General features: G+C 46.4%; 1 protein-coding gene across 1 annotated transcript; it reads left to right on the top strand.

Moving 5' to 3' along the window:
- Positions 1-4,787: 4,787 nt before the first annotated feature.
- Positions 4,788-7,664, top strand: LOC123431116 (BTB/POZ domain-containing protein At5g03250-like). The gene is made up of 4 exons (XM_045114950.1): positions 4,788-4,858; positions 5,348-5,417; positions 5,715-6,947; positions 7,024-7,664. Exons 1-4 carry the CDS (start codon positions 4,788-4,790, stop codon positions 7,594-7,596), a joined length of 1,947 nt encoding a protein of 648 aa, XP_044970885.1. The 3' UTR covers positions 7,597-7,664.
- The last annotated feature ends 5,954 nt before the right edge of the window (positions 7,665-13,618 follow it).

Below are 13,618 nucleotides of genomic sequence, written 5' to 3'. Positions count from 1 at the left end.
TCCGTTCGACACTTGATCCGGACGGACCACTACATCAACCGCGTTTATTAACGCTTCCGCTTAGCGATCTACAAGGGTATGTGGATCCGATCTCCCTCTCGTAGATAAACATTACCATGATTGGTCTTCGTGTGCGTAGGAAATTTTTTGTTTCCCATGCAACGTTCCCCAACATGGAGATCATGCGATCTTGGATCAAGTCACTACCGAGCCTCGTAGGTCAAGAAGGGCACATATTGCCCCTGAGTTGTATGGTAACACTATCTTGGAGGTTATGTTGTTAGACAACGGTGAATCTATGAGCTATGAAGAAGCGATGGTGGGCCCGGATTCCGAAAAATGGCTAGAGGCCTTGAAATCAAGTGACTTACCTCATGATCATAAGGACATTCACAATAAATGGATCTTTAAGAAAATTATGGATTTTGATAGTAATTTCACCGTCTGTAAAGTCCGATTTGTCGCAAAATGGTTTTCGCAAGTTCAAGTAGTTGACTATGATGAGACTTTCTCACCTGTAGCGATGCTTTAGTCCGTCAAGATTATATTAGTAATAGCTACATTTTTCGATTATGAAATCTAGCAAATGGATGTCAAAACGACATTCCTTAATGGTTTCCTTAAGTAAGGGTTGTATATGGTGCAACTAGAAGGTTTTGTAGATCCAAAAAATGTTGACAAAATATGCAAGCTCCAACGATCCATTTATGGACTAATGCAAGCATCTCATAGTTGGAATCTTTGCTTTGATGAGGTGATCAAATCTTTTGGGTTCATACAAGTTTATGGAAAAGCTTGTATTTACAAGAAAGTCAGTGGGAGCTCTGTTGCATTTCTAATATTATATGTGGATAACATATTGTTGATCGGAAACAATATAGAATTTTTGGAATGCATGAAGAAATATTTGAATAAAAAAATCAATGAAAGACCTCGGAGAAGATGCTTATATATTAGGCATCAAGATCTATAGAGATAGATTGAGATACTTAATAGGACTTTCACAGAGCACATACCTTGATAATATTTTGAAGAAGTTCAAGAAGTATCAAACTAAGAAGGAATTCTTGCCTGCTTTACAAGGTGTGAAGTTGAGTAAGACTCAATGCCCAACAAGAGCAGAAGATAGAGAAAATATGAGAGTCGTCCCCTATGCCTCGGCCATAGACTCTACCATGTATGCGATGATGTGCAGAAGACCGGATGTGTGCCTTTCCATAAGTATGGCCGGAAGGTTTCAAAGTGATCCAGGAGTGGAATACTGGACAAAGGTGAAAAATATCCTTAAGTACATGAAGAGGACTAAGAAAATGTTTCTCGTTTATGAAGGTGATCAAGAGCTTGTCATACAGGGTTAAGCCGATGCTACCTTTGACACTGATTTAGATGACTCTAAGTCTCAAACCAAATACATATTTATTATAAATGGAGCAACAACCAGCTGTGTAGCTCCAAAGAAAGCGTGGTAGAAGCATCTACATATGAGGCGGACGCTAGCGCGTGTGAGAAATCAAAACTGACACCTTAAGAACAACTACATAATCCCTCTTTTATTCATCATGATTGGCCTTCTTTTATGCAATCAGATCATAGCTAGGTCACATAGATGATGAAACATGAGTGTGACCATGGTTAGTTGCATGCATTTGAGACTTGTAATAACATGTATAGCTATCTCTTCGAAACTTGTAATAATGTGTTCGACCATAGTGATGATGATGAGATGAAAACTTTCTTTTATTCATCGATGCCGACAATTAGACATTTTAGTATTATATCTGTTTTAGTGAATATGCATGTTCTTATTGTATAGAAGTTTTATTTATTTCAATAGAGCGAAAACCACAAAAAAACATAAAACACTTGTAGTACTAATGGTCCTAGGTTTACCAGCAGCACGCGTTTAACAGTAGCGCTGCCAGAAAATGCATGCTCCTTTTAGTGAATTATAGCGCATATACAAAGTGCGCTACTAATAGAGTATATTACCAATAGCGCTAGGTGGAAAGCGCGCTACAACTAAAAATTAGCTATAGCGTCATAGCAGTAGCGCTCCTACCAGGGCTACTGGTAGCCTAAAACCCAGCACTACTGATAGGGTTTTCCCTAATAATGAAAATATGCCATGCAAGTTCTTATCGCAAGCATGTATGACTATATATGAAATACATGCCTACATTACATTGATGAATTGGAGCTAGTTCTGTATCGCTCTAGTGTGTGACTGTTACATAATTGACATCATCCATATTTTTTCATCGCTGCACCATGGCCTACGCTTTACCTATACTTAATCTTGCTAAGTTACTATAGTTGGTGTCACTGTCACTACTGTCACAAAGTTGTTGCTATCAATGTTACTGCTACTACTATTATTTGCCGAGCTATTAAACCTTCATTGAAGAGAGATATCCTAGGTGCGGTTGAATTAAAAACTCTATTGTCAAGGCCGATAAATATTCTTTGGCTCCCCTTATGTCCAACTAAAAAATTAGGGTGAAATACTATCTGTGAAGACTGTCGCGATCCCCTATACTTGTGGTTGTCAATACCTTTTTCTGGCCTCCTTTCCAAGGAGCATAGCTATATTTATTGTGTTAACTTAAGGATATCCAATTGTTACTATGAAGAACCTGAAAGATACTCAGACTAAGATAATCCCCTCTCGTACGAGAGGAGGTAAGGAGCTGCCATCTAGCTCTGCTTTTGATTCACCTACTGTTGTGAATCAGCTTAATACACCACCACATGTTGCTTGTTCTGATATATCGCTTGAACTTGATGATTCTACTTCTGAAATTAATAATGATAACCCTGCTACATTGGATGAAACTTAAACTGTGCCGCTTAATGAATTTCTTGATGCCCATATTGCTAAAGCTAAAGAATTTAAAAATGTTGAAACTGATGAAGATTTTGAGTCACATGCTACACCTCGCTCTTCCAATAAATATGAAATTTCTTATGTACCTGAAGGTTATGTTATGAATGGGGAAGTAGCTAAGAACTTTCTTTCTTGTGAAAATAGAGATGACTTGAAGAGACTACTATGCAAACTGAAAGAAAAATCTATGATGGAGAAAATAAAACGTGATCCTAAATTTGCTACTTCTCCTATATTAGTTACTCATAAGGATTATGAATTCGTCGACGAGATGCAACAACACTAGGTTGTCTTCATCATTGTTGAGGATCAAATCTTATATGTCCATATTGTCGGACGAGGATGGCGAGGACGAACTTCAATCCATCTAAAAATTGTACACAAGCCAACATGAGTTTCACCCGAACTACTCTGGCTCCAAAAATCGAGCACCAACCGGCATGAATTTCACCCCGAACATACCTCTCCACGGCTGAAGTTGCCCCCACGGTGCCCCTTTCTTATTTCCGCCGCCCGAACCCGTGACGCCATGTTCTTCTCCTCGCCGGCTGGAGTAGCACCGCATCCCTCACAGTCGCGCGAACCCACTGGATCCGTAAGCTACGAGCCCGAGCGTCGAGCTCCTAGCCGGATCCATGGCGGCGACGAAGGACACGAGCCACGGACGCAAATGGTCACTTCCGCCGAAATTAGGTGGAGTGGATGCGACATTGGGCGGCGGAGCTTTCGAGCGGCGCAGGGCAGTCGGGGGATGTACCAAGGGGTGGGGATGTACGACGGCGGCAAGGAGAGGAAGCTGGAAATGGAAGCCGACGAAAGTGGTTTGCGTCAATGGAAAGGAAATTCTTCAAAGTCCAGCGAATTCCGACACATATGAAGAAAATGGGGCTCGCGGATGTGGGATCCCACACAAAAGGAAATCTAGGATGGCACAATTTGAAGTATCTGCCGGGCCGGGGATACGGAACGGAGGGGGGAACGTTTCAGCGAATGCTGCTAGTATTTGCAACGCTAAAGGCGGTAAATATTCGGCGCGGTTTTTACATGGGTAAATGCTTCCACCTGGCGCGCCGGTCGAATCTTTCGGCCGGTCGCGCGCGGGCCGCGAGCCTCCCTCGCAGCCATGCAACATTTTTTTATCCGATTTGTTCCAATCACGTTTAATTTTGCTTCAAACGTTTGTCATTTTGGTACATTTCGTTCATTTAAAAAGCTGCATCCACGGTTGGTTGTAACTCGAATTCGTTGAATTTTTGCTACAACCGGCGTTTGACTTTTGTTACAACCGTGTTAATTTTTGCTACAACCGACATTATTTTTGCTGCAACCGTTCATTAAAAAAGTTGCATACACGTTCACGTAGATATTTGCTACAAGGCATTTGACTTTTGCTACCATACATCATCAGCTTCGGGTTTTTTTTCTACGATCAGTAGATATTTTTTTTGCTATAATTATTTTTTTATTGCAACCGTTAACGAAATTTGCTGCATCGAGAAAAAAAATGTTGCATGGATAGATCTAACGGTCCCCTTACAGATCTGACCGCTTCGCGGACGCGTAGTACTGTCCTTTTACATGTAATACAACAACGGTAATTTGTTGGCAACACGGGGTGGAGCCGCTAGCTTTGGGTTCGGGTTTGCGCGGAAGTCGGCGGGGTCGTTCATCTGGCCCACCTGTCAGCTCGCGCGTGGAGCTCCCGCTGACAAGGAGGGGCTGGGCTGACCTCCACGGGTTCCTCCCGCACATGCATGGGCGTTCCGTTGGTTCGTCCCGTCTCCTCTCCTCTCTCCGTTTTCCCTTTCCGATCTCGTCGCGGCGTCTCCCTGCCGACCGGATCCTCCTTCCCCACGCGCGACCGATCGGCACAGTGATCCACTGGCTGACTGATTGATGAGCGATGGCGGCCACGACGAGGGTTCTCGGATCCAAATCGCCCGACTGCTTCCAGCTCCGGGACCCTAATTCCTGGTACCTTAGTCCCTCCTCCTCCTCATCGCATCATCTCGTCGATACGATCGGTTGCCCCTCGTCCCATCTCCCCTGCGCCTCTCATCTCTCTCTCTCTCTCCCAACTTCTACTGACGTTGATCGACCGGCCCATGACCATGTAGACATCAGCCTCTTTCGAATTATGCATTCCTACATTGCTGCGTTTTTCATCTTACAAACCCCATGCACTGCTGCATTTGGTGAGAGCAATTTCTTCCTGGACCGAATCTTAGAATTACTAGTGGCGAATGAGAGGAAGATTCTTTTTTTTTTCAAGAGCCATTTGTCAGGAGAAACTTACAGATTATTCAGGAGAGAAACAGTAGATGACCTTGTGTTTGTGTACATACCTTCCCTGCACTTCTGCAATTGGGAACACAGCGCAAAACAACAGCATTACAGAGTACTTAGTAGTATGTTGATCTTGGTTTACAAATCACAGTAGTGCCTTCCTTGCCATCTTTGCAGGGTTTGCTTGACCGAGCTTGCGAGCGATGTGGTCGTCGAGGTTGGGCACATTTCCTTTCATCTACACAAGGTAATAAGTACACTTGCTCTGTATCTCTGTGTCGTGCATTCCTTAAACAATGAAAATGCTCTGTTCCAGCATGCAGCTCTGAGTTTGGAACTTTTATTAATCCAGTGTCAAGTTGTCACACCATGCTCAGAGTTTGGAACTTTTATCAATCTACATGCATCAATTCAAATCTGCTTGATCATGAGTTGATGAGCTCATGTGCTACTCGCAACTGAAACTGGCCTCTAAATTACTTGCTGTACTTGTTCATTTTTTCGACATGCATCAAACTAACTTACCCTCTGTTTTTCCATCCAGTTTCCATTAATCAACCGGAGCAGCACGCTGCAGAAGCTCATCACCGAATCCACCGCCTCTCCCGAGGACGAAGGCGGCAAGCCGTGCACCGTGCAGCTCGACGACCTCCCGGGCGGCCCGGCCGCCTTCGAGCTCTTGGCCAAGTTCTGCTACGACGTCCAATTCGAGCTCAACCCGGCCAACGTCGTCCCGGTGCGCTGCGCGGCCGAGCGCCTTGGCATGGCCGGCGAGGGCAACCTCGCTGGAAACGCCGAGGCCTTCTTCGTCCGTGACGTGCTCGGCAGCTGGGACGCCACCGTGCGCGCGCTGCAGGCGTGCGACGATGGCGACGACGGCGTGCGGCAGCACGCAGAGGACCTCCTCCTCGCGCCACGGTGCATCGAGTCGCTGGCGGCCAAGGCGTGCGCCGACCCGACGCTCTTCGGCTGGCCCATGGTCGAGAACTACACGGCGAGATGCCTCGAGGCGGCCGCCCCGCCCGTGATGTGGAACGGGATCAGCACCTATGGAAAGCCGCGCTCGCCGGGCGCCGGGTGGTGGTACAGGCAGGCGTCGTCGCTCCGGCTGCCCCTGTACAAGCGGCTCATCTCCGAGATGCGGTCCAGGGGCATGAGCCCCGAGGGCATCGCCGGCTCGCTCGCGCACTACGCCAGGCGGCACCTCTCTGGCCTCAACCGGCGCGACGTCGGCGGCGGCGGCGCGTCGGACACCACGTCATCCGATGACGTGGTCGGCGAGCAGCGCGTGCTTCTGGAGGAGATCGTGGCGCTGCTCCCCGCCGAGAAGGGAGTGGCCACGACGAGGTTTCTGCTCGGCATGCTCCGCACGGCGACGGTCCTGCACGCCGGCGCGGCGTGCCGTGACGCGCTGGAGAGGCGGGCTGGCGAGCAGCTGGAGGAGGCAGCGCTGGAGGACCTACTGATCCCTAACACCAGCTACTCCACGGACACTCTCTACGACGTGGACTGCATGCAGCGCATGCTGGAACAGTTTCTGCTGTCCAACACGACGGCGTACGCCGACCCCTTGCCGGAGATCACGGCGGACGAGGCCCCGCCCGGCGAGCTCATGCCGGCCAGCACGGTAGCCAAGCTCGTTGATGGGTACCTCGCCGAGGTTGGCATGGACGCCAACCTCAAGTGCTCCCAGTTCCAGCACATCGCGGCGCTTGTCCCTGACTACGCCCGATCCCTCGACGACGGCCTCTACCGCGCCATTGACATCTTCATCAAGGTAGGTAATGGCCGGTGGCGGCCATGAATTAATGAATGCTCTCGAGCTTGCGATTGATACCTCTCTGACATGGCAGGCGCACCCGTGGCTGACGGACTCGGAGCGGGAGCAGCTGTGCCGGCTGATGAACTGCCAGAAGCTGTCGCTGGAGGCGTGCACGCACGCGGCGCAGAACGAGCGGCTGCCGCTGCGGGTGGTGGTGCAGGTGCTCTTCTTCGAGCAGCTGCGGCTGCGTACCACGGTGGCCAGCTGGTTCTTCGCCGGCGACAACAACGCTGCCGCCGCCGACCAGGGCTCCCCAAGGAGCTCCCGCCCGAGGAAGAGCCGCGTTGGCGAGGTGGACTTTGCCACAGGGTCGGAGAACAATGACGACGAAGACGTTGAGGTGTACACGCCCGGGAGCAGCAGCGATCCGGCGTCGGCGGTGAGTGTGCACGAGATCCGGCAGAGGGTGGTGGACCTGGAGGGTGAGTGCTCCGGCATGCGGCAGGAGGTGCACCGGCTAGGGAAGCCCAAGGGAGCGCTGAGTAGGCTGTTCCGGAAGCTCGGGCTCGGCGGCGGCAAGGCGTCCTCGTCGCGGCAGCAGCAGCCGCGGCTGCCGAGCTCCGGCGATGAGAAACGCAGCAGGTTCTTGGATTTGGGGTGTTAGTTTTGGGAGATGTAGCTCAGTCGCATGTGGCTTTCAGATTGTAGAATAGATTAGCACATTGGTTCCATTTTTTTCCCGCTGAAATAAGAATTTTAGAGTGTGTACACATTTTTGAACAGCTGATTATATTTCTTTAGGCATTGATTGATTTAGGCGAAAAGCAGATATACAGGTTTTGCTACCATAATTTTGGCAAGAACAAGATACAGCCTGGACAAAAGAATAGGAGCAGCTAGCTTCATATGGTTCTCAACATTAAATGACCCAAACGGTAAACCTCACTCGTGACACCAAGCAATTCTCCGTTCTGACGTTTTTTATAACTAAAATTATCATCCAAAAAGAAAAGATAAAATAAAAAGGAAGCACCTAAAACTCATCTAGGTAAGACATAACTATGGTCTCATTCACGGATGATGTGAGTCTGTTCTAGTGAATTTGTTTCTCGCTCCCCTACGATCTGGTTGTCTTCATTTTTTTGTGTGGTTGGCCTAGTGTGTTTTCTTCATTTTTGTTGGGCCTGACTTGGCCTAGTGACTTATGTGTTATGTGGCAAGACTACTATATTTTGCAAAGATTTTTGAGACGTGGATGCTAATGCTCAAAAATAGAAAACCCGAAGCTAGGCGGAAACTTGTAGAAAAAAATATTGAAGCAACAATTGACATCACAAACTTATTAACCATGACATTTTGTCGATTTTCTAATATTTCATTTCACCATAATATGTTGGCAAAAATGTTGCTGCAAGTATAGTTATAGAGCCATGTAGATTTCCTGTTGTTCCATTATACCAAAAAACACGTGATTTTCTATTTCAAAATTGTTCATGGATATAAAAATCTCCATGTATTTAAAAATGTTTGTCAGATACAAAAAATTAATATAAAATGTTCGCTAACATTTTAAAATCATGAAGTTAAAAAAATCACAATTCTCCAAAATGTTCACTGATTTTGTAAAAGAATCATGATTAAAAAATGGAAAAAAAAGAAAAAAAAAGAAATCCACCACTAGTTGTAGTCGCTTTGGGGGGGGCACCATAATTGCAGTGATGGTTGCAACACTTCAATCGCCTTGGTGCCCCGTCCAGTTGCGACCCCCATCCCTTTGCGACATGCAATTGCAACAAAACATAGAAAACTTGCAGTTGTGGTTTCCCCTTGGGGACATGCAATTGTGACAAACCCCTCGAAACTTGCAGTTGTGACATGCCTTGGAAACCATGTAGTTCTGATTCTCACCGTTGGAGCTTGGAGTTGCAACAAACCTGGAAAACTTGCAGTTGCGCCTGTCTTTAAAAACTTGCACTTGCGATTCGTCCCAGAGGACATGCAAACTGTAGAAATACTAGAAAACTTATAGTTTCAACTTGACTAGAAAAACATGCAGTTGCAACTTTTTGTTGGGGACATGCAGTTGCAACAAGCACTAGAAAACTTGTAGTCGTGACATGCCTTGGAAACCATGCAGTTCCAATTCCCGCCCTTGGGGCTTGGAGTTGTGACCTACCTTGAAAAACATGCAGTTGCGATTTCACCTTATGGATGTAAAGTTGCGAAAAACAATAGAAACCTCGCAGTTGCGACATGCCTTGGAAGCAATGCAGTTTTGAATCACACCTCTTGGGGGCTTGCAGTTGCAACAACCCATAGAAACTTGCATTTGAGACTTGGCTTAGGAAAAAGTGCATTCCTGATTCTCCTTGGGGACATCCAGTTGCACCATGCCTTAGAAAAACATGCAGTTATGATTCCCCATCTCCATAATTGCCTTTGAAAATGTTCAGTTGCAGTTCCCCCTTGACATGCAATTGTGTGCCCCCCACCTCCCTTGAGATCTTCACAGTTTCGACCCCTTCTCAAAAGAACTTGCAGTGGCACCCTTGAGTATGGCATTTTATATCATTTTTTAAAAGAAAAAAATAGAAAACATATGGAAAAAGAGGACACAAAAAAGGAATTAAAAACATCAGAAGAAACTCAAAAAATAAAAAGAAAAGATCTAGGCAAATTGTGATCGACGTTGAAAAACATGGGGGTTGTGACATCTCACTCTCTCTTCCCTCTCTTCTATCTAGGGAGACGATCAAAAAACGCCAGGAGGGAAGTGGCGATAAGAACAAAACTCGTCCATACGCCTCCTTGCTATAGAACGATAAAGCCGGACTAAGATAATGGGCCACTATCGCACTGTGAACGCCAACTATCAAAAATGAATGAAAAGGAAACAACAGAAAACAACCTGCAATAGTGAAAAGGCCAACATGGGCCATGTACCACGAAACAAACTTGCCACCTAGGAAAGCACGGACCGTTAAAAAAAAGTAAGGAAAACACAAATCTTGACATGAAAAACATCCAACGGCTGATATAATGAATGATGTCAAGCAAAAACTCAGCTAGCAATGCTGATAAAGAAACAAAAATAACATATTTTTAAAATGAAAGTGAAAAGCTGAAAATGGAAAACAAAAAGGTGAATAAAGAAACTCAAAGAAAAAACAAAGCGGAAAAGATCAACACAGCCCGATACACATACATACAGTGACTAACGAATAAATGAAACAAGGCAGCGTCGCTACCTTTGAAAAAAAAGCAGCATCACTACCCCTGAAAAAAAAAAAAAAACAAGGAGCATCGCCAACTATTAGCGATGGGAGGACCTAACGAGCCACGTCAGGCCAGCATCAAGAGATAACAATTAACCAAGAAGTAAACTTGACGAGGACAACTTCGCTAGCTAGGACATGCACGTATCGCTACATGCTTTATGATCCAACGACTGCGCACGTGAATGAGACCATAAGTTTCAGCAAAACCGATATAAAAACTATCTTAAAGTTGTCATCCAAATAGGGAGTTGACATCCTCGCATCATTAAACTTGACATCCTCACGTCACTCTCATGAAAAATGTTCGAAGTTGTCATGTCTTCATGCCACACGTGGGACACTTATTAAAGTCCTAAATTTGCAAGTTTTAAGTTGAGGAATTGCACGACCAATTAAAAACATTTACCAACACCGGAAAGATCCAACACTTGGTAAGAACTCCAACGGTAAGACAAGATCATTCAGACCTCGACATACGAGGAGTGGGCAAGGGGTGAAGACGGATGCGCCATGACAGAATTCATCTTTAGGCTATCGAGGAAGCCAAATCTCCGGGTCCGAAGATGGCATCCTAGTGGAGTGCATTCAAGGCGACAACTCCATCATGGGTCAACGTTCGTCATCCCTGCGTGGGGGCGCTCCCGCGTCCTCCGCCTGGCGCGCTCTCGCACGGGGTGCTCCCCGTGTCAATTGATCCGCTCAACTTCTGTTGAACGTGTGGCGTAGGGAGTTGGTGCTCCGAGACTATGAACATGTTTCGCCGGTCCCAGACCTCACCACAATCATCTAGATCCTCCTCCATGGTCAGGCGACCGAGGCGATGTTCTTTCCTATCCCCATTTGAGATCCCATAATCCATTTGGTACTTCTTCTATGACTGGTTTATCCTAGGATTCGTGTGTTTCTTCTACTTCTAAAGGCGGCTAGAATTTTATTGGAACTCTGAGTTTGGGTTTGTGCTCGCTCCCTCGCTGGAATCCTCGCTGCCGGCGAGGATATCATTACCATCCTCTGTTTTGGATGCATCAAATTCCCGTGTCCGGGATGGTGGTCCATTAATAAGTGTGTATGGTCCTTTTGTTCGATCTCTACCGACTAACGCCCATCAAATGTGTTCTGGTGAAGGCTGACTTATGCAATTACGTCTTCGGTTCTTCGCTCCAGGAGGTCTATGATGAGGTGAAAGCTAGTTTTTGCCCTCTCACCCCATCCATCCCACCTCCTCCACCATCGATTGGATATGTATAAGGACCATATCGCTGGTGCCAGCGGTAGTACCGTTCTCTACGCGGTAGTAACTTTTTACTACCGCACTCAGGGTGGTAGTACTGCTCTAGGAGCGGTAGTAGTGCTCCAGGTGTGGTAGTAATTTTTTACTGTCGCTCCGTCGAACCTTTTTTGCGCATCTTTTCTCCCAGCAGTGGTAGGCACGATAGTATTTTTTTACTACCGTGGTAGGTGAACCTGCCAAGCGGTAGTAACGCTCCTAGGATGGTAGTACCGCTCCTAACAGCGGTAGTACCGTTGTGCTCGGGTTGTAAGTGGGCGTAACGGTCAGATTATTTCCCCCACTATATAAAGGGGGTCTTCTTCCCCTTGGACCATATCCACCCGTTGAGCTCATGTTCTTCCCCCATTGTTGACCTTCTTTGAGCTTGCTAACTCTCAATCCCTCTAATAGTTCTTGCTAGTTCTTGAAGAAAAAGAGAGAGGAGATCGAGATCCACATCTCCACCAATCACTTTCTCCTCTATGTGAGGGGAACCCCTTGGATCTTGATCTTGGAGTTCTTTGTTAGCTCCTTGTTCTTCCTCTCATATTTCTCCATCACTTTTGTTGTTGTGGGGGGATTTGACTGTGAGGGACTGACTAGCACTCTCTGGCAATAGCTAGACGAATGTTGTTCTCGATTGCTCAACAATTAGAAATTGTCTTGCAATAACCCACCAGCGCGTGGGATCGAGGCAGTTTTCGACGGTAGAGTATTCAACCCAAATTTGTTGGTTCGCCAATGGGAAGTGAGAGGATAGTCTCAAGTATTAGCAGCTGAATGTGTCAGATTCAACCACACCTGAAAGATTAATATCTGCAAGCAAAGTAATAACAAAAAAGTAGTATGATAGCAACGGTGTAACGAGTAGCAGCAGTGGCAAGGAACAGCAGTAGTGACAGCAGTAGCAAGTAACAACAGTAGCAACTAACAGCAGAGCAAGTAACAGCAGCAACAGTAGTAACAGTAGCAGAGAAAAACAAGTAACAGCAGCAGTGGGACAAACTCGTAGGCAATGGGTCCATGATTTGTTTGGATGATATTCATCATGCAACAGTTATAACACGGAGAGATATGTGGCTAGCTCCCGTTCGTCAATGTGATGTAGGCATGCTTTCCGTGTGTCGTCATACGTGCTTAGGGAAAAGAACTTGCATGACATCTATTGTCCATCCCTCCCGTGGCAGCGGGGTCCAAAAGGAAACTACGGGATATTAAGGTTCTCCTTTTAATAAAGAACCGGACCAACGCATTAGCACTTGGTGAACACATGAACTCCTCAAACTATGGTCATCACCGCGAGTGGTTCCGGTTATTGTCACTCCGGGGTTATCGGGTCATAACACATAGTAGGTAACTACAACTTGCAAGATCGGATCTAAAACACACATATATTGGTGACAACATAATAATTTCAGATCTGAAATCATGGCACTCGGGGACTAGTGACAAGCATTAAGCATGGCAAAGTAGTAGCAACATCAATCTCAGAACATAGTGGATAATAGGGATCAATCCCCATCAAAACTAACTCGATTACATGATAGATCTCATCCTACTCATCACCGTCCAGCGAGCCTACGAATAGATTACTCACGAACGATGAAGAGCTTCATGGAATTGGAGAGGGAAGAAGGTTGATGATGACGATGGCGACGATTTCTACTCTCCGGAGCCCGAAACGGACTCCAGATCTGCCCTCCAGATGAAGAACAGGATGTGGCAGCGCCTCCGTATCGCAAACGCGACGAAATCTTCTCTCCTGATTTTTTCTGGGACTAAAGTGAATTTATAGAGCTGAGATTGGGGGCGGCAGAGCCACGTGGGCCCCACAAGCTTGCTAGCCGCCACCAGGGGGGTAGCGGCTACACGGCTTGTGGCCCACTGGCCCATCCCCTCCGGTGGATCTTTGCGCAAGTATTTTTCATATTTTCCAGAAATATTCTCCGTAAATTTTCAGGACGTTCTGAGAACTTTCACTTCTGCACAAAAACAACACCAAGGCAATTCTGCTGAAAACAACGTCAGCCCAGGTTAGTTCCATTCGAATCATGCAAATTAGAGTCCAAAACAAGGGCAAAAGAGTTTGGAAAAGTAGATACGATGGAGACGTATCAACTCCCCCAAGCTTAAAACCT

The sequence above is a fragment of the Hordeum vulgare genome, chromosome 2H (genome assembly GCF_904849725.1).
Source record: "Hordeum vulgare subsp. vulgare chromosome 2H, MorexV3_pseudomolecules_assembly, whole genome shotgun sequence".
Lineage (NCBI taxonomy): Eukaryota > Viridiplantae > Streptophyta > Magnoliopsida > Poales > Poaceae > Hordeum > Hordeum vulgare.
This window is presented reverse-complemented; position numbering and strand designations above follow the sequence as displayed.

What these genes read in the sequence shown, in the direction of transcription:
- LOC123431116 (XM_045114950.1), top strand. Translation starts at nt 4,788, where the DNA reads ATGGCGGCCACGACGAGGGTTCTCGGATCCAAATCGCCCGACTGCTTC. An exon ending in TTTCCTTTCATCTACACAAG is followed by an intron (nt 5,418 to 5,714) that starts GTAATAAGTACA and finishes TTTTCCATCCAG; the next exon opens with TTTCCATTAATCAACCGGAG. An exon ending in CCATTGACATCTTCATCAAG is followed by an intron (nt 6,948 to 7,023) that starts GTAGGTAATGGC and finishes CTGACATGGCAG; the next exon opens with GCGCACCCGTGGCTGACGGA.